The 21,942-nt window shown below is 35.9% G+C and overlaps 1 protein-coding gene across 2 annotated transcripts; it reads right to left on the bottom strand.

Moving 5' to 3' along the window:
- Positions 1–746: 746 nt before the first annotated feature.
- Positions 747–21,693, bottom strand: LOC114319139 (uncharacterized). Of its 2 annotated transcripts, none has more exons than XM_028266132.2 (10): positions 20,143–21,693; positions 19,192–19,650; positions 18,768–19,069; positions 6,624–7,343; positions 6,259–6,537; positions 5,068–5,229; positions 4,026–4,961; positions 3,725–3,940; positions 3,024–3,284; positions 747–1,322 (listed from the first exon to the last, which is right to left on the bottom strand). In XM_028266132.2, exons 1-10 carry the CDS (start codon positions 21,392–21,394, stop codon positions 1,098–1,100), a joined length of 4,812 nt encoding a protein of 1,603 aa, XP_028121933.2. In that variant the 5' UTR covers positions 21,395–21,693; the 3' UTR covers positions 747–1,097. The 2 variants fall into 2 exon arrangements, with proteins under 2 accessions (XP_028121933.2, XP_082759544.1); XM_082903418.1 differs by having other exon boundaries at positions 5,191–5,229.
- Between the last annotated feature and the right edge of the window lie 249 nt (positions 21,694–21,942).

Below are 21,942 nucleotides of genomic sequence, written 5' to 3'. Positions count from 1 at the left end.
TTTCATATACAAGCTCAAAATACATATATCTATGAATGATCTTCCAACAAATTTTGTTTGTATGAACCATCAAGGGTTTATTTCATAGATTAATCACAAGATTGAACTCAAATCAAACAAAATGAAGAGATTTCTTGATTTTATTCCAAACCTTACACAACTCAAACCCTAGCTCAAAATTCCCAATTTATTCTTGATTTCATGCCAAAGATGAGTTAGAGACAAATATTATAAGTAGATTATCATACCTTAACTCAAGTCTAAGGTTTGCCCCTTGATTCTTTTCCAAAACCCTGGCTCTTCTTCTTTCTCTCTCTCTCTCTCTAACTCACTCTAACAAACTCTCCCCCAAAATGAAGAACACAAGAGGCCAAACACAATGAAGCTTAACTCACAAATTTTGATTTAATCATTACGAATCGGAATTTTACAAAATTTCAATGTAGGCTTTAAAAATCATGCTAATCACAAATATGAAGTCAATTTTGGTTTATCGCGCCTCTAAGGCTATCAATTTTCCGCTTAAAGTGGTGTTTGTAACAAATATTTCCATCAAGTTCCAAAATCACAAAATTCACATACTTAAACTTGCAAATTCATATCAAACACATAATCTCATGCATAATTAAACGTAATACAGGTTGGCTTATCACACCCCATTTGAAAAATTAGAAATCAATTACAAGTTCATAATCCCAACACACCTAAAAAAAGGGTTAGCTAGTGCAACTACAGAGGCCATGAAGTTTTACTTTCTGTAATTGTATTCCTTTTCTATTGTATATTTCACAAAATCTAGGTTCCATCAGTTTAAAAACAAAATAGAAGCTTTATAACAAGAAAACAAAAAGATATTAAAAAAAAATTAAACAAAAAAGAGAGGAATGGGGGGGGGGGGGGGGGGAGAAAGCTGTAGTTTTTGAAATACTAGTAAGATCTTGAGGTCAAGAAGGCAGGACCACCCAGATGCCATTTGTTGGAAATGAACGTCTGCTTGATCATTCCAAGGTAGTCCATTGAAAGAAACTTGTCCACTGTTGTGGTGGACCAGATACCAGATTACAAACAAATCCGGAGATGGGTTAATAGAGAGTATTTTATGACCTGCTGGAGCTTGGAAAGGTGTTGGGGTTTGCAGGAGGGTTGGCAGCAAGATTAGCTTTCTGTTGCTGGAGGACATATATCTGTTCGAGCCCTTGCTGATGGATACTCGACAATGTGTCTAGTTCCTTCATTGACAGGTCTTCCAAGCCAACACCATACAGAGGAGCATGTTGTGACATCTCCTCTCTAAGGGAAACCTCAAGAGAATGGATATGTTTCTGCATAACACAGGCATCATTTAATCAAGGCACAATTTATTTCGATACAGAAATAATCATAATCATACGCATAACACCACGTGCATCGGTTTGTTGGTTTGCCCCTACTGAATCATGGCTCTTTGCCATAGTATACAGCAATCATGGCTCTTTGCCATACTATATTGCAAAAATGCTGTCCTAAATTGTGCTCCAGACCATGAAAAAAATTGTTTCTCATATTTTGGGGTGCAAGCACCCTATTCTCCAAAGAAGAAAGAATTATCATTTGATTTCAGTTATAGATGATTAATTATCCAATGGGTAGTTTCCACCATTTTGAGGATCACTTGGAGTTACTTTGAACAACAATTAAATTTACAGATTGGAAGAAAAGAATTTATATTCAACTTCTGAGTATAAATGAAGAACTAGAAAATCTATAGTTTCTACCATTTGGTGATGACTTAGAAGTTCCTCTGAAGATCAAATATATGTACACATTGGAAAACAACTCGTACAAGAGTACGCCATGTGAATTGCAAACAAAGATAGTTCATGGTCCTGGGGCATGCTCGCAACTATGTGCATGATGTAAGAAAACCAAATACATGTTAAGAGAAGATCCAACAATTTTTATTATATTCTCCACTTACACATTAAGGAAGAGGTCATGTCACATTCCATGTGTGTTGCAAGCAAACCAAGGCCTCAACTCTCAATGGCTTTAGATCTCCAAAACAGGTTATTATGGCAAAAAAAGGGATGAGGGAGAAGAACCCCAAGGCATGATGTTAGTCACATTGAAAAGTTCTTTAGGAGAAGTGCTGTTATGTAATTATAGCATTATAAGACGGACACAAATCACATAGTTTTGTGATGCTGCAACTTTTTCAATATTAAAAATGAAGGGTTTTGATTTTTGAGAGATATCTCAGCAGGATTTGGATTGAATAAAGAGGCAACAAAACTGTATCTTGTGGTATGTTGCATGAACCTTTTTCTGTTCATTTTTCACTAGAAAAATTCAGATGAAAAAGAATAAAAAGAAAACAAAAGAAAAGAAAAGAAGAAAAGGACAAGATAAGATATGGAAGAATCTATGGCACCAAAGTCATTCATGCTATCAGAAAAGCAGAAGCAAATATGAACCGCCCAAAAAGAACAAAAAAAGTGGCATTGTTCCAACTTCCAGTAAACAGCTGCTTTATAACTTAAATAAATGTAAACCGTCTCATCCCTACTGAAGAACTATCTGAATGGTTGTCCCATTGTTAAAGAGGAAGAATTCATTGGCCAGCTTGTCTGTTGCATATAGTGGCACGGTGGCACGACATTCTACTAAGCCTTAAGCCTTAAGCTATAACGTTCCATGGGCCATATGCCTAATTTAGTATATGATTAGGGCAATTTTCTAGTGCTTTTACCCCTCGGGATCCAATTTTCTAGAGAAAACTTTCTGCAGGTCTTTCCTAGAATCTCCTCTATCATAAGGAACATGAGGATGTTTTCAGCATGTTGGCAATTAAAAGACGTCAACCCTGTTTTTTTATATGTACATTGCTTTTATTTCGGTAAAGTGATATAATTTTACCAGCAGGAAAAGGAAAAGATAGAATAATGATTACACAAAAAGGGGAGCTTGTTCAATTGTGGACCGCAACCAGCAGCAGCTTCAATTAACCCGTAAAAGTATTGATGAAATTGAGAGAAGATACCAACCTGCCAGGCACCAAGTTTTTCTTCCATCCCACCGATGTACATTTCACATTGTTTAATCTTTTCTTCCTTGTCCAGCTTCTCTTGTTCAAGTTGCCCAACTGTTGCTTTCAATTGCCTGACCTCATCCTCAAGTGAATGTTTATTGTCCTGTAGAATCCGATTATCTCTATAATAGTGTTTCAATATCTCATCAGATTTCTTCCTTGCAGCCTCTGCAATCTTCAGCCTTTCAGCAAGAGAATTCTTCTCTTTTACAAGTATCTGTGTTCAAACATAGAAATCTTAAGAAATATATTAAACCCGTTAAACTAACTCCTGTTCAGTGAAATTGTGAAATCACAAAGTTGGGTACAGCAATTGCATACATGATATCAAAAATGAAAACTATAGATGGCTCCAAAATAATAAACCCAAGACACATGTGCCATAGAATTAAGAATATGAAACTTTCTTCATAATATCGAGGATTTTTGTGCATGCTTTAGTGACTGTTTACATATCAAATATGACAGACTATGATCCCTAGAGGCATATATAATATGTGTAATCAATTTTCGAAGTAACCATCTTAAAAGATATGTAACCAAAGAATAGGGGGGAAGAAAAGATTCCCTTCATATGTGTTCCAGGCCAAAATAATAGCTCACAAGAGCACATTTTAGATAGCACTCTGAAGTTATGAACATGAAGCCATACTATACCTTCAAATCATTACTACTCCGGGACTTCAGTTGAGAAAGTTGTGTCTCCAAATTATGAAGACGATCCTTGTACACTTTATTCTCTTTGGATAGCTTCATAATCTCATTGTTCTGCTCCGATTGAAACCATTCAAACTGACTCTCCATTTCTTGCATTCGTTTAGAGATTTCCTTCTTTTGCGTAGCAAAACGATCTATCTCAAGCTTCAATTCAGACTGCCAATTTCATGGAAAAACTCAAAATCAGAACATCTGATGGCATTTCATGAGCCAAAATCAGTAGTGAGAAGTGATTGTGTACCTTATAATTGTTGGTAGTGGTCTCAGATTCACATAACCTTTCCAACAAAATAGCCTTTTCTCTAACCATATCGGCATGTTCAGCATGTCTTTCTTCTTGTATACGCAAATTGTGGTCCTCACTAGCAGACAACTGATGCCTAAGCGTTGCACAATCAGCATTGGCAGCCTTGGCGACCTCCCGCATCATGTTTAGAATTGCTCCAGCTAGTACCTGTTCCTTGTTAACCAAGAAAAGCAAAGTATTGAAATCTTTATCTGCTTGATGACCATTTTCTATGAGGTCTATGGCACGATCAACTAGCCCTTTAAGCATTCTCTTGTAATTACTCTCATCGGCAAACAATCTAAACAACGTAGCATAAAGCATCTGTGCAAATTGTTGCACTCTGGAGTGATTAGAGAGAGAGAATCTTTCAGCAAGACCAAGAAGTAAGGCAAAGTCGTCTTCTTCAACAGGAAATGGCTCAATTTTTCCACCCGGTACTTCATCTGTTTGCTGGTTTTTTCCAGCAGAAGACATTGGACCAATATTTAATCTTAGAGAATGGCGTCTTTCGAAGACCTTGGCCACCAATTGAACCACAATTGATCCTTGAGCAACAGCTCTCTCAAAAGTTTGGAAAGCTTCATTAGTGAGGGAAGGTACTGATAACATCTCTATCAAGATATAGATGTCAGAAAAATGACGACCTTCATCAAGAACCTGATCATCCATCATATTCAACCTTCTTGTCAAAAGTTTATCTTCTCCACACAAGAAGGGCTCACCAGAGCTTGCTAAAAATTTGTCATCAAGTTCAAAACCAAAATCAATATCTCTCAACAAAGCCATGGCAATATCACTGCAACTATGTACAGTTTCGCTTAAGAAAATCAACACACAGGGTGATACCTCGACCCCCATGCTACACAGCCTTGCATGAACTACTATGGCCTACAAAAGAAAGAAAACAGGACTTTTATACAAAAGGAAGCAATCAACTCAAACAGATTACTCACAAAATAATGCAACTTTTAACTTAGTTGTTGCTGGTGCGCACAGCTTCAGAAATATGCTGACAATGAGATGCAGCCTTGAATAAAAAGCCAATGATAGTTGCAAGTGCTCCATCATTGAACTTTTCCACCACTTTGGAAGTAACGAAAAAGACAAGTTCCCACACCTCACTGCTGAACTCCAATTGACTAATGGCATCAAAGACCTGAGGGAAAAAAAAAAAAAAATTAATAATAATAATAAAAGAAGGTTCATACAGAACAATGACACCATAGATTAGTGTTTAAAATGGTATGACTTCTTTAAGTTTTCTATTACTTTGTTTTCTCTTCTCAGACACAGAGGTATTCTCCACATGGGAAAAACTTGCTTTTGTTGCATTGTTCCTCCATCTTAGACAATCACAGAGAATAAAGGAATCAAACTCTAGGTTAATCCTGTATAACTCAAATTCTAAAAGCACAAAAAAAGAATCTCCAGGCATTGAATTGGAGGTTGTCTATAGCTTTTCATGCAATCCGTCTTTTGTCAAGCCCCCCATAAAATGCCCTCATGCTTTTTGCATACGCCATGTCAATTAGATGAGAGATTGAAAATTGCCCCATCCACACTAATATCATGTCATGTGAAAGTTTTTTAATTGTACATATTCATTAAAGGAATCCGATGTCATGGACTCGTGGCTACCAATCTCTGATATACTTGCAGTACGCATGCATGAGCAGAGCATCGTCGGGAGGTATCTAATGCAGCAGTGGGCTTGGCATAATATTTGGCCCACTACAAGTTAACAAGAAGTTTAAAAAACAGTTCTTACATCTAAGTTGATCATTGTTACATGTTTTCGAGGAATGATTTAGCTGCTTCGGAAACATTCAATTAAAAAAAAAAAGCTGTAGTTTGGCTCTTACGCACATGTAGGAAAAGCAAGTCAAAGGACTACCATATGATGGCATTGGTATAAAGGAGCACTCTCAAAAGCCCATATGTCATATGCAATCTGATGGAAATTTCATCATAACATTCTTTTGTCACAGTATAGGCTTTTGATGTTTCCAGGAAGTAGTGCAAAGAGATTTCATTTCCTAGACAGTAGCAAACAGCATCACTAGAATTCCCATTGCAAAATGGTTAACTATTTTTTTTCTTAAATTGCAGATAATGGTTCACTGATATTCAACGTTCATAACAAATTTATTATCTATAAATTAAACAAAAGAAAGATATATCTTACTCGTGCTTGGATTTCAGGGTCGGCATCTGGTTTAGTTAGTTGATCTAGAAGCACAGATGCAGCAAGTGGATTATCTGAATGATCAACGAGCTTGGGCACCAAAGTGACTAGGTCTGGCTGCAGGTGTTTTGGAGCTCTGTCCAGTGCACGAGAAATCTTATGTACAGATACAAGCCATTGATTTGGCCTTAAACCACCTTTTGGAATAGTACCATCAAGAGCCTTCAGAGAATTGATTATCATATCTAAGATTTCATCTGCCTGCTCAGGCCACTTGATCTGAATATAGATCAACAAATTAATACTTGAAGTCAAGAATTCAAATAGCCAAATACAATTATCTATAAAAACTTAAATAAACAAACCTTTAGATCTTGAATAGAATTGATCTTCAGAAGGGCTATAGCAGATAGTTCTGAAGGAGGTTGTGCAAGAATAGCTTTTTCGGGTATATCGGTTATCTCCTCCTCCAAGCCCTCAACTGCACACATGCTGCTACTTCCATCCACCCAAGAGGCCAAGGTCTCATATTTGGCGGATTGACCAGAATCTTCTGGTCCACTTTGCCTTAGAAATTGTCCTTCACTGGCATCTCCATTGGCATGCCCAGAAGGTTTTAAACTTGAATCATAACAATCCACACTAGATCTGGTTTCTGAGTGTTGGCAACTTTCAACCATTATGTCTAGAAGTAGATCAATAATTGCCTGTTGGGAGATCTTAACCACAGTCCACAAATTCATTAGGAATGGTGGAGATTCAGCATGTCTATTAACATCACAACAAACCAAGTTCTTCACTGCACTAAGCAAATCTTTTGCTTTAACAGGTTCACCAAGGTAAATGCAAAGCTTATTCATAGTATGACACATCCAATCAGCACCCATCCAAATTTTTTTTCTGATACAAGACTCTGAACAGGAATCTTGGTGCAAAGCAATGTCAAGGCCTGCTCTGAAAAGAATGCTTTCAAAGATGTCATCTTCAATTTCACTATTTACTTCGCTGAATTTGGAATGAGTAAATTCATCACGATCATTTGAAAATGCATTCTGACTATCATCCACATTTGAAGAAGGGTATGTCTACAACAGCAAAATTATAGACAAGTGGCACACATTAAATGTTTCTCAAAATGATCCAAATAATAATAAGAGTAATTACAATGAGAAGACCTATGGTCCTGTCACAACTACAACTTAGTGTTGCCAGTGTCTTACAATTCGATATTTTAGAGAGAAATCGATATGTATCATCAATACGTATTAAATGTCTCTTATGACACAGAATGTAATATACGATACGTGATACATGGTACGATACATACAATACATGAATACTTAAATTTCTTTAGCAATTTTTGAAAAAAATAAATTTAACTTGCTTTTATGTAAATCAATATTACTATAAATTTTCATTAGCTTATTAAAAGAATATGTTTGAGATGACAATGGTACTTTTCTTTCATTTATCTCTATCTTTTTAACAAATATCTACTTCTCTGGCCTGGCATGAAGTATCTAGTGTTATTGATTTAGACCTGCTTACACTTGTTCAAGTTTCAAGTTCACTTTTATTTTTATTTTTATTTTTTGGTTGAATAGCAACAAAATGGATTATATCAATCAAGTAAAGAGAAGTGAGGACAAGGAGTCCTCTTACAATGCAAAAGGAAAGAAAATCACTATCAAACATGCCAAAGAAAGAAAACTAAGACTGACAAACTGCTCCCCATTCTTCAGAAATCACAAAAATGGGGACCCCTATAATGGAGGAGAAACATTTTCCCAAAAAGAAGCCAAATGATACGCTTTCTCCCGTAATGAATCCACTTCCGCCACCCCGTCTTCGAATATCCACAAATTTCTTTCTAACCAAATAATCCAAAAGATAGCATAGACAACACAATGCCACGAAGTTTTGGCTTTCTTGTTGCCACCAAAGCCCCGAAAATCAACTAACAGCATATGCGTACATGCATCCGAAGCCATCCATAGTGAGCCACTCAGACAAAAAAGACCACGCCATAAATTCAAAGCCACTGGGCAATGTAGAAATAAATGATTCATCGATTCCTCATATCTCCTATACATGATGCACCATTGAGGACAAAGAAAGTAATTGGGTCTCGTATTTTGAAAATTACCATTGGTCATAATAATGCTTCCGCGAACAAAAGACCACATAAAAAGGTTCACTTTAAAAGGTACAAATGCTATCCAAATTGTTTTGTGGAATGGAAACAAAGGAACTCCAGACTTATCAATGAGTTTAACATAAAAAGATTTGCACGAGAAAATACCAGAAGAATGAATGCTCCACACCCTTATATCACAAATGGAATAAGACAATGAAAGACCTTCCAGCAAGGACAACAAAGATGCCAGTTCAGTAGATTCCCTATTCTTATGAAATTGAAATTCCATATATTTGTGCCAAATTAGTACATGCCAAAAGCGACGGAAACATTATGAGAATGAGCAACTCTATATAAGAGTGGAAAAGCCCCTATCAATAGGAAGTTCACCCACCCAAATGCCCCCCCAAAAATGAATTGATTCCCCATTTCCTACTTTCAAAGAAAGAAACCTGGACATGAGTGGGAGGATACAAGAAATGGATTTCCATGGAGATCGACAAATACCCCTATTAACCACATTGGTATGGCTACTATTGATTTGAACTCCTTGCTTTTAATGATGGAATGCCATAAGGACTCACATTTGATGGGGAATCTCCATAACCACTTCATTAAAAGAGCAATGTTCCAAGCCACAATGTGATGTAGGACGATTAGGGACAGGGCTGTAAGGACTGTAAAATTGACTTTCTGTGTGTTTTTATGGTTGCTTAAAGCTGAAAATCAGTAGGAATTTTAGGATTTCCATTAATGAATGGAATGAACTAAGTTTAGGATTACTAAACCGCATGAAAGAGATCAAAACAGGGGCTATTTAGGAGCTGTGAACAGTAAACTAAAACAGAAAAGAGAAGAAGATAGGTCTAGGCATCGCACCTAAATTCCATAGGCATCACATCTAGGGTTAGAGGCAAACTAGAAGCGATCAAAGTTTTAGAGGCAAACTCACAGACAAACATCGAGATGATTCTCTACACATGATCATGGAAAGAGTTGATGCACAGCGAGTTGATGCATTGGAAGCAAAAATATTTGAGATTGAAGCCTCCAGTCCTCAGAAAAGTAAACATGCTGCGAATGGTTCTGAGTCTCCTTCAACCAGTAGGCCAAAACCACTTGGAAAGGGTGTTGTGGAAGAAATTGATATAGAAGATTCTGCTACTTTTCCACAGGATATCGCTAACCCTAATGCATTACGTCCCTTAGAGAGGCTACACACTTCTCTTTTGGATATAGCCAATGAAGTTGTTGAGTTTGGAAGATATGAGACGCAAGATCCATATGACACAGCTGGAGATATAACAAAGAAAGTGCGCGTTGATGTTCCGGATTTTGATGGTAGAATTGACCCTCAAGTTTTTTTGGATTGGCTTACTGCATTGGAAAGGTACATTGATTGGTTCGATATATCAAATGATCAGAAAGTTTGATTTGCCGTAATGAAGCTTATAGGTCAAGCCCAAATTTGGTGGTCTGCGATGGAACATGAACTCCGGATTGCAGGACAACCCATTGTTAATTTGTGGGGAGATGGAACAACGAATGAAACAAAAGTACTTACCATATGACTATAAAGATGAACTCTTTGATCGACTTACTAATCTCAGACAAGGAAACTTGATAGTGGTCGAGTACATGAATAAATTTGAGGAGCTAAAGATTCAATGTAGGGGTGTTGAAGATCCACGTCAAACTCTTTCTCGATTCAAATCAGGTTTAAGAGATGAAATTCGCAAGGCCATGGTGACTCATCGAGTCTTTACTGTTGATGAGGAATTTCAATTGTCACTTAAAATTGAGATATCGCATCTAGATTCCGTAAATATCACACCCAGGGCTCGATTGGATCACACAATCTATAAGAACCGTTTAAAGTTCTGAAAATTCTTTAAAATATCAATTTTATTGAATTATAAACGTTATATAACTTTATGTAGAACTAAGAGACTTCTTAAATCAACTAAAATCAAAAAAAAAAAAATTATTGTAATATCTTTGACTTCCAAAAGTAATTTAAGCTAAATAAGAAAGATAAATAAAACTTAAATAACTTGACTCACAAGACAACTCATGGTCGACCCACACAACCCATATTAGGAAATTTTGCAAATGACCAAAATACTCCTAATCCAAAAATCCTAAAAAACATAAAAAAATAATCATAAAATAAAATAAGACTCTAATAATATATAAACATAATTATATAAGATTTCAATCAATTTCCCTTTGAAATCATGCCAATGTCCAAATATCATCATTTTTCTGAAATTAGCCTTCGTTGAGCTTCTTATACTCTGCATCACAATGTTTCTTATGGCAAGGTCCCCTTTCCCTCTAGGAAGGGAAACTATTTTCTCTCCCACTTCACTAAGTGATGCTTCTTCCACTCATTCCTACCTTCTCAAAGAAAATCCCTCATTAACTTTTCAATTTTCTTAGTAATCCTTACCATAACCTTGAACAAAGACAAGAAATAAATGGAGATACAACTCAATGCAAACTTGACCAAAGTCAGTCTCCCCCCTCTAGATAATAAGGCTCTCTTATTTTTTACCAACCTTCTCAAGAACCGGACCCCAGAAAGACTCCAATCTAGGATCTCCCCCCCAACGGCAATCCCACATACTTGAAGGGTAATCTCTCAATGGGGCAGCCCAAAATTTCTTCCATCCTCTGCACTTGATCTTGTCACAAATTAATACCCACCACACCACTTTTATAAATATTCACCTTAAGCCTAGACACAATTTCAAAACTCCTCAGAATTGCTAAAAGATTAAAATTCTCAATTTCCTCCCTAGACAAGAAAAAGATAGTGTCATCCTCAAACTGTTAATGAGAAACACAAATCTTATCCCTCCCGAATACAAAACCCTCAACTACACCCTTCTCCCTAGAATTAATCATTCTCCCCATTACATCAACCACCAAAATTTAAAGTTTTCTACTATGGACAAGCTCTTTGAAAATTTAAAAGTTGTAAATTAAATATTAAATCCAAAATGGTTAGTTAAGACGTTATTTCTTTGTTATAATCTCTTTTGTTCTCTTTCTCTTCTCTCTTCCACTCTAACCCTAACCCTAGTTTTTACATACTCTACATTCTAACTTCAAGTTTACCTAAGCAATAGACCTATGATCCTCCGTGTTTAAAGCATGTACGAGTCTAGAAAATTTTTAAAAATAATAAAACATGTTTGGATGTGTGTCCAATAGGTGGCGGGAAATGTCCAAAGAGTGGCATGTCCATGTCTAACACAACACACCACCTTCTTAAAAGTGTCCATACTTCTTAGATCTATATAACCCGTTGAAACCACTCAAATTTGTTTCTATTGTGCACGCGTTTTAGCATTGGATTTCTCCATATTATCCATAGGCATGTATGTCATTTCCCAAAAAATGTAGTAGCTCTTGTTGACACAAGGTGTAGGATTAATTAAGTTCAGATAAAGTCCTAGAGAACTTTAGGTGGACCAAATAAATAATAATTAAACTAAAAATAGCACGTGGTGGATGGTATAGTATGTGCAACATCTTGACAATCATCTTTTCTAGAGCCATTTATCAAGATATCAGCTTTGCCTCATAGAAGGTATGCCAAGTTAGAATGGAGCTCTACTACATATTTGGAGTAAAAGGACGACCCTTTTAAAAATGCAAAACTAACTAGGCCTAAGATCAAATGAAAAGAAAATTATGTACACATAAAAGAAAAAAGTATGTACACAAAAGAAAAAAGTAGCAGTCATATCATAGGAAACAACAGATAAATATTGGAAATCATATAGAAATTCCCAAACTTTTTAGTTGATCTAATTTTGACAAGTATGCAATCTTCAAGAATGCAGTAATAAAAAGGTAGAGGTGAGACATCTCATAAGACCAAGATGAAACACAGAGACAACATAAGCACACCTTTTAATATAAGGAAATACACAAAAGAAATATTGTGTTCGCTTCCAAGCATATGGCACTTCTTTCTATTGTTTTAGCTTTGTACACTATGCAACTTGCTTTTTTCATTCAAAAGATCCAATTGAAGTTTTAAAGAGAAATTCATTTGTCGTGGAATAGTATTTACCTATGTAGCACGGACACATAAAAACGTAAATTTTTAAAAAATAGAAGACACGACACGCTGGGGACACGTTTAATATATATAATTTTTTATATATATTATATGTAAAATTAAAAAATATATACTATATTCATTTATTTTTATTTATTTATTGTATGTAAAATTAAAAAATATATACTATTTTTATTCATTTATTTTATTTATTATATGTAAAATTAAAAAATAAATATATTATTTGTATTTATTTATATTATTTATTTACAAAAAAAAAAGGTATAAAAAAGGAAAAAGAATAAAAGAGGGAGTGACGGTAATAAAGGAAGAGGAGAGAAAAAGTGAAGAGAGTCAAACAAAAAAAATGGGAGAGAGGAAGAGGTGAGAACAGGGAGCGAGGAGATGGGAGACGAGAGGAAGAGGACTCGATCAGAGACGACGATCAGAGACCGAGAGGCGAGAACAGAGAGAGAGGAGATAAAGACGATGAGAGACGAACACAGAGAGAGAGGAGACGAACAGAGATGCGAAAGAAATACCTCGATCAGAGACGAAGAGGCCTCGATCTAGGCTTCAACAGGTTCTTCCTCTTTCTCTCTTTCTCTTTCTCTTTCTCTTTCTCTCTCTCTCTCTATATATATATATATCTTCAATGGGTTAGGGTTTCTCTGTCTCTTGGTTAGGGTTTATTTCTGTTTCCAACGTGTCCACGACGTGTCAAGCGTGTCTGAAAGAGTGTCCGCCTGCAAAAATTCAAAAAAAAAACAGGGACACGTTAGGTCGAGTGTCAAACACGTGTCAGACGCGTGTCCGTGTCCGACACGTGTCCGACACCCATACGCTGCCTCCAGAGACGTGTCCGTGCTTCATAGGTATTTACAATTGGGGAATTTGGTCAAAACTCCCTCATAACAAAACTTTCATATATTAGGGACAAGCACATAAATTTTGCCTTGAAAATGACAACACACATGACTATTACCAAAATATCCTTAGTAACTAATTTCATATTTCCAACTTTAAAATAATATAACTTTTGATCTTAATGTTGGTTTTTAATAAAAATAAGTTTTTTAGAAGCCTCTCGTTCTATCAAACAAGATCCATGTTACTCATGAAATTCTTTTTACAAAAAAAAAAAAGTAAATTTTTTTTACTGTCGAAACTAACGTCAACAGTAAAATTTTACTTGATTTCATAGTGAAAATTTACTCTGATTCATAGTAAATTTAAAGGTGAAATTTTGGCATTTAAAATAGTGAAATACCATCATTATCACTAAATACCATAATCACTATATTTATTATTGCCCCAAGTGGAAATATTAAATAAAAAATCTATTAAAATATTGAAATGATAATACAAACATAGTAAAATTTTATTCTTAATTTAAAACAAAGTATCAACAAACAAAAGACAAATTACATATTATCATAGCAAACCGAAGTAAAATTTTACTGTTACATTCAAACAGAGCATCAGCAAACAAAACATAAATCACATATTACAAGAGTAAACACCAAAGTAAAGTTAATCTAACAACAAACAAAAAACACCATTATTCAATCAGATTCAATAAAAAACAATCATAACAAATGAAATACATATAGTTCAATCTTCAATCTCACTTGAAAAAAAATTCAATAATTATTCACTCTTTCATCCAAACAAACGAAACACAATTCCCTTCTACGGCTCAATCGCAAGCTTCAATCCAAACAGTCATCAAAATATAGCAAACAAGGTTCGAAATACAGTAATCATTGAAATTCTACTACTCAATTGTGTAACCATCTCTTGCAATCTTGTAGATATTTTCTACTTAGAACGTTGAAGACAATATATATAAATATTAGGGGTGTTCACCAGTCGTTCGGATCAGTTTTGCTATTAATCCGTCACCCAAACCGATCATTACAGGTAAAAGAATTGCACATCCAATTTTGACCAATAAGAAGTTCAAAATTGCATGCATTGGGCCTCATGGTTTGCCTGTCGGATTCGCTCAAGTTCTTGATTCCCATCAGCAGCTCATTTTCGTATCTTACACAAACACATATACAAACAGATTTGAGAGAGATGAAGAAACTGAGAAGACTATTGTGGTGTAGTGTTGACATGCATAACTATTGGATCTAACCCAAAAGCATCAAAGTAGAGAGATCTAGACGGTGCTTGTTGATAACCGAATAGATGTAGATGCAATAAACCATGAGGATTGAAGAGAGGTTGAGGGAGAGAGAGGGTTTGGCAAAAGGAGAGAGGAACTTCAAAGTTCCACCAAAAGAAAAGAAGAGTTAGCATACATAAACCTCTGTATATTAGTATATATATAACCCAAACATCATGTATATCATAACATATGTCATGTGTGTATGATGATATATTTATAATCATGTAACATATTATATTATGTGTATGTAAACGTACTTATTAATCACATGTATCAATGCATAGAAAATATCAAACCTAAATGATTGTGTATTATAGGGTAGGGTTATTTTAAGGAGTCAAATGTACTTTAAAACTGTTTAGAATTGTAATTTTATGCATTTTTATTTGTAATGTTCAGGTTTTGAATGGAGGTGGACGATATAAAAACTGGTGTTGTTGAAGGTGTTTCAACAAGTGATTTCAATTGTATTGAACTTGCGTTGCCTAAGTTATTTTCCCAGTTGAGGTTAAGATACAAACAAAAGAGTATTAAGGTTGATAAAATATTGATAAAATATTCCCCCCTTTGCGCACCCAATGCCAATAGGTTGGTCAGAGTAAATGTTTATGATTGGAGATTAGATGGTAATGACAGTCTGCAGGCATGGTTTCTTTTCCCTGAGGATTGTCAGTGCAAGTTAGTCTATTATGAGAATGGTTATTGTTCAATTAACGACAACCAGGTGCCGTGTGAAGTATCGACTTGAAAATTCAAATATTAAAGGGGGATTACATATTGTAAAATGAAGGGGTATCTGAAGTATTCCACAAGTGACATGCCAGAAGATTCACAAATGAGGGCCCCATCTATTGTTGTGTTACCTTAAAACTATACTAATGAAAATGTTGATGTTTGGCATTGTCCTCCAATGAAAGTCATTCCAATTCTGACACGGACTAAGTTTGTGGGTTTACCGGAGAGGTGAAGAGATTTGTTGTTAGGAGGTTTTGGGAGAAGTGGTTCAGTTATTCATGAACGCAAAGGTCGTTTGAATTTGTCTGAGATTGATGTACACAGAAGTGGTGATGGAACTAGTGATATTGATCCTGGTCCATCGATTTCGGAGGTTGGTGTTAGCAAAGAAGAAGTTGATCGTAGAGAATCAGTTGTTATGAATCCAACAGAATTTTCTGATGTTTTACGAAATGTAATAATGAGTGTAAAAAATAGTGGTGTTAAAAATAGTAATGTAATAGTTGATGATAAGGGAAATGTAGTAAGTAAATAAAAGTTTGAGTGGTTTCATAAATAAAATTAATAAAAATTTTCATTAATCATGACGGTGGTTACATTAACATCAAATCATTCTCTCATTTTTTGGGACATTACATCTAACCAACTACTGTCCCCATTAGTTAATATAATACATGGAATTCCTCCTCTAATAGTGAGATCTGGATGAAATTTAACAAATACGTGGAAGTCTCTGTGGCAACCTACTAAATTCTTTATAAATTCAGTAGGGACTGTCGAGTATTTGATGTCGTCTATGACGTTGTAGACAGCATCTTGATTGTAGTCCTTGAAGCTTATTCTGCCAGAGAAGTAATTGTGTTGTCCGAGGCTTTTGGCCCAGGTGGTTTTTCTTGTTCTTAAGGGTCCTTTAAGGTAGAGAGAGATTGAACGGATGGGTCGTTGTTCTAGTTCCTGTTATCAGAGAAGGAGGAGAGTTCTTCGTCAATATATAAATTGTTGATATTATTTTTGTGTGTCCCTAATCTAATCCAGTCGTCTTTCCTCCAAACGGAAAGATAGCAATTTTGACATAAATCGTATTGTACAAAATTTCGATTTACAAACAAAATCTTATTTTCTGCCTATTTTTTTACTTCTTCATTTAAGAAAGGAAATGAATTAAAGGCGCTAGTATATGGGGGGCTCTCTCTTTTGTAATGATCCCTCGAAAATATTTTTAATTGGGGGTATTTTGTTACATAGTCGGTGGGACATCTTTCTTTGCAGAGTGCAAAGAATTGTTCCTCTGTTTCTGCTTCTGCAATTATTCCCCTCCAGAGTTTGTCTCTGTTCTTCGAAGGACTTTTCCCCTTAGATGAAAATTCTCCGTATTCGACAAACTCGCCCCCTTTCTGTATATACTGTCGACTTGCTATTGGCAAGTGGAGTTTTTCTACATTTGGATGATAGATTCTGCCGTTGGTTCCAATGAGATTGAAAAATCTCGGGTTGAAGGTTTGGATCTTCTTCGTGCATTGCACCATGGCATGAAGGTGAGGGTTTCCATCTTCGTGGAGCTCCTTTGTGACAAGTATGTAGTATGACTGATAGGCTAGTTGGAGAAGGGATTGGAGGAGTTCTAAGAGTTGTTCTTTTGGGCATGGGCATTGTGGGTAGGTGAGGAAAACATTCTTGGCATAAAAACGGAAAAAGACTTGGCGAGACATTTTGTAATGGTAAATAGTAAACTCACACCAGACGTACAAGGCCTCCCTATTAGTTAAAAAACTTGGTGTGAGTGGTGTGACTGGGGGGCGCTATATTAATATTACCAGCACCCCCCCTCCCGCTGATCTGGGCTGTCCATTGTTGTACTTATGGACACGTGTATGGATGTGGTTAAAATGAAGTTACACATGGGCCCAGGTGTGAGTGGTGTGAGTACTTTTGATTCCTTTGCCAAATAGTGCTATACACGTGTCACTTTTCTGGTGGTTTGCGTGGTTGTAAAATAAATATTCTTGCAGAATGATAGACATAAAGCAAAGGCGGGAAAATACATGTGTTTAAATTATTTTGAATGGAGTATCTTCGTCCTTATACGCGAGCCACTTTGGCTATTTATTTGGTACCAAAAAACATTTTATGGCAGAGAGGAATATGCTTTTACAGGTGGGATAACTATTGTGGTGAAGTTGTTTGAAGCATTTATTGGAGTGTTTACTTGCATTTGAAATCTGAAACAAAAGGGTGAATAAAAGTCTAACAATTTTTTTTGAGCCTTGTGCTACCTTCTTTGTGATTGGTACAGACTCAGAGTTTTAATGCTATTATTACACGAACCGCCAAGAGTTTTAATTGCTATTTGACTATTATTTCGGACGGTGTGGGTATATTCAGTTTCCAAAGGATTAGAACCGTCCACCAATCGTAACATTGATGAATCTTGTCTACGGAATCCAAGCCGACCGTGGAGTGTTTTTGAAACCGACCACAACCATTCGGTTCGGTTCTAATTTGTCAGTTTCATCAGGTGATTCGGTTTTTTGAACACCCCTAATAAAAATATATATGGAGAGAGAGAGAGAGAGAGAGTTAGTTTATCACGTTGATGATTGAAATGGCAAAAGAGAAGTAATGAAAGATAAAAAGGGCAAAATCATCTCAAATAAAAAAATAAAAAGAACATATGTTTTTTCTGTCTTTAATCGATGATAAATAAATTTTAAAAGACTTTATACATTAAAAAATATTCACTTGTCCTTTTAACACTACACAATTATGTCAAAGGACTTTTCACTAAATATTCCTTTACAATCAACCTTCAGTTCAGTCCACTTCAGGCAACAACACATTGTGGTGGCTTTCACAAGTCATTCTTCTATATAAAATCTGCATTGTCATGTGCAAGTCATATGTCAATTTTCCATCCATTTATGTAATGGATCCTTACTGAAAGGTTCGCATTGGTACAAATTGATAGTTTAAGGTGGCAAAGTGTAGCACTTTCTAGTTGAGAGGTGAAAAATGATACTGAGTGACGGTTGGGTTAAAATGTAATTTACCCTTAATTAACGAACTTGTGTAGACATTTGCATACGCTTTAGTTTTTGTTTCCAAACATTTCTGTACATATCTAAAAAAATTATTGTTTTCCTTAAGTTTCCAAAATGCTTTCATTTCTAAGCTATCCAAAACACCCTAAATAAATGAAATTTTGATGCTTCAGTAGATGGCAAAGCAAGACAGAGTTTACAGTGTGACTTTATAACTCAATACAAATGATGCATGGCATTGGGTTTTGTCAATGAATTGTCATAAATAGCATGCACAGAAGACCAATTACTGATAAATTTCAAATGCCTGAAATATTCAAAGACATAGCAAACATCAAGCATACTAACCCCAGGTTCTGAAAACTCAAGCGACGGGCAATGATCGAGAATCTGACACAAGATAGCAACTGATTCATGAGCAAGATATCCAGCATCTGCGTCCACCATGTCTGAAACTTTCATGAACTGGATAACAGAATTATTATTTGACTTTGTACAGAAAGTAGTCTCCTTCCACATACTTTTGGCATGGTTCTTTTGATTTGCCAAAGACATCTTGTAACTAACCAAAAAGTTCTTATCAGAGTCACTTGTGACTAATGGATTACACTCCAGAAATGCACATATGCTGTCTAATGACTTGCAGACCCCTGCATTATTATCACGCAACAAGAAAAAAAAAGAAAAAAAGAAGGGGCTCATAGTGAGAAAACCATCAAATAAATGAGAAAGTCAAAAACAACTTAAATAACCTAACCACCCATTAACTCACCAATCTGAAGCTGAAATCCACCTACTTCAAAAGCTGGACTAACTATTTTCCTGGTTTCTAATATGCCAATGAAAGACATGAAGTTATGCATCATCCATAGGACAAACTCGCCTTCCCCTGATAGATGATCAACTGGAAAACCAGCATTCCTCAACTCTGTGTTACCCTTTAAAAATGTCTCCTTTAAAAGAAGAACCTCTGCACAAAAGTGAATTGTATCGCCAACAACAAACCCGGAGTCTTGATCGAAGAGACTATTCAGAGTCAAAAATTCACACCAGCCCAATTCTTTTGTAGCATTGGAGAAACGGTCCAGTGAGTCCTTACTAACAGATTTATCCATGCTCCTCTGGTTCTTGACAGACAACCGATAAGATACGAAACAACTCCAGTCAGGGGAACTATTCTGGTTATCAACTTGGAGATAAAATGAAAAGTGACTTGGCGGTTGAGATAACCCTGGTGTGCAATCAAGCATAAGCATGAAATCCCATCAGTTCTCTTGCAGTTTAAAAGTCTTAAATATTAAAACACACCACAGGTTCCAATTAAAACCAGTATCAAACAATAGTGTTGACTCTGACAAAACACTCTAATCATTCAGATAACTGATGATATATATGCGATTCCTATAGCAAAAGTATTTAAATTACATCCTGTATGATTCAATAATTTTAACTTAAATGATTTAATATTTTGTACATAATTCAAGAATGTCCAACATATTGCAAGTAATTGTCATGTTCTTTGATTGATTCCAAGCCATTCATGATAGAGGTAGAATGACAACATCTGTTTCTTCCTTCTAACATGTATTGCTTTTTACACTGATCAAATTCATTTCAAAATCTTTCCACCTTATCAAGCAAGTATTACAATAATGTATTCCAAGATTCCGTTAGAAATAGGACAATATACAAATTAAGTTACATTTTATTTATTAATTATTACCTCTAGGATAAACCCCCAGATGAAAATCCTGATTTCCAATCTGAAACCTCCTGCTGTTAACAGCTAGACCCACGATCTTCCTCTTCTTCATAAGATCCTTCAACCTTGTGAAATTCTTAATTTTCCAAACAAACCCTCCCTGATACCAATCAGGTTTATTAGGCATAATAGAATTTTTAACCGCAGGAGTCCTGGTAATCTTAAGGCATCCACTAGATTCCTTAATCGCTTGGAATGACACACTGAACACAGCAGTATCGTCAACAAGAAAACCGTTGTCCAACCCAATAAACTTCGACATTTTCATATAATTACACCAGCCAATATACGTAGTGTCCTCGAAATTGACGTCTGTGCCAAACCGCCCATGTAAGTCCCTATGAATGCTCTTGGAACCTGATTTATGATTCAACACTGACATTCTAAACATGCACCAACAGCTCCTATATTCAAAACCAGTCAAATTCTCCATCTCTTTACTATCTAAAGAAAGATACAAATACTCAACCTTATCGGCCACGTACCCATGAACAGAAATCCGAAGATTACATTCCTCCACCGGGAACGAAGGGCTCAATAGCTTATGAGTCTTAATCATTTCCCTAAACAAACCAAAATTCTTTATAGTCCAAGTGAATTGCCCACTACTAACACTTACACTCGAGGATGCCAACTTTGATTCATTGGTATCCGGTACAAACGAGGTTGATTCATTCAAAACTCGAATATCAGCGAGAATGAAGAGAAAATTGTTGGAGATAAACCCTAATTGGGGATCGAGGACCGTTGAAGAGAGAGTGAAGTCAGACCAACCATGAGACTTCCTCTTAGAAGTGAATCGACAGTAGGAATCTCTATGCAGAGACTTGGATTCATCGAGAGAGTTGAGAATAGAGAGTTTGTAGTAAGTGAAACAACCCAATTTGGAAGTGCGAGGAGGGTCGATAAGATGAAGGTAGAGAGAGAGAGAACCAGGTAGAGCATCAGAATGGCCTCTAGGGTACACCACAAGACGACAATCGATACCTGATGTTCCGACTTCCAAGTAAGGACTATACACTGCCTTTGATTTCGTTCTTTCCAAGTTCGGGATCGTCCATTTGCACACCACCGAGTAGTCCGTACGCCGATCCACGGAGACTCGTTCTTCGCCGGACATGGCGGATGAAGACGGCGGTGGTGCTGGGTAGGTGGATTCCGGCGACGCCGATGGTGACGGCGGCGGTGGTGGTGCTTGAAGTTTACGCCCCATTTCCAAATGTTGTGAATGAATATGAAATGATTTCAAGAGCGAGGATTTGGCTTGGGTTGGCTTGGGTTGGATTGGTTTTGTTTTGTTTTCTCTCTCTATACAGATAGATATACTTATACAGACATAAATGCTTTAAGAGAGAGAAAGTGGTGGTCGAGCAAGCTGCTTTTTGAATCTCCCGCGATAACAAGTGTCACAGTTTTGCATTCGTAGTTGGATAAATTACACACTGTCTCTAAAATATTAGCCAATTTTCAATTTGACCCTTGCAATTTATTTTATTTTATTTTTTTGTCCAATTTGGTCTGTATGTTCTGTTTGGCAAAGGTTGAAATATTCACATCTATTTTAATTTTTTTTTGTATTTTGTGATTTTTTTTAGATTTATGTCAAATGCTTTTTTTCTTTTAAGTAATTCTATTCTAGAATGATCTATAAAGTTAAAATTAATAAACCCAAAAAAAGCCCCTCCAAGAAAATATACTTCTTTAATTGGCTTTTTTTAAACACAATTTCTATTTCTATAAAAAAAAAAATTGGATCTTCTA

The sequence above is a fragment of the Camellia sinensis genome, chromosome 13 (assembly GCF_055761805.1).
Source record: "Camellia sinensis isolate YWXY chromosome 13, ASM5576180v1, whole genome shotgun sequence".
NCBI lineage: Eukaryota > Viridiplantae > Streptophyta > Magnoliopsida > Ericales > Theaceae > Camellia > Camellia sinensis.
Note: the sequence above shows the minus strand (reverse complement) of the source record. Positions and strands in the feature narration are given on the sequence as shown.

Excerpts from the sequence above, each read along its gene's own strand:
- LOC114319139 (XM_028266132.2), bottom strand. The coding sequence starts at position 21,394 with ATGGGGCGTAAACTTCAAGCACCACCACCGCCGCCGTCACCATCGGCG. Across the intron at positions 6,538-6,623 it reads ATTCTATTCAAGATCTAAAG|ATCAAGTGGCCTGAGCAGGC; the intron begins GTTTGTTTATTT and ends ATCTATATTCAG. Across the intron at positions 1,323-3,023 it reads AAAAACTTGGTGCCTGGCAG|AAACATATCCATTCTCTTGA; the intron begins GTTGGTATCTTC and ends TGTGTTATGCAG.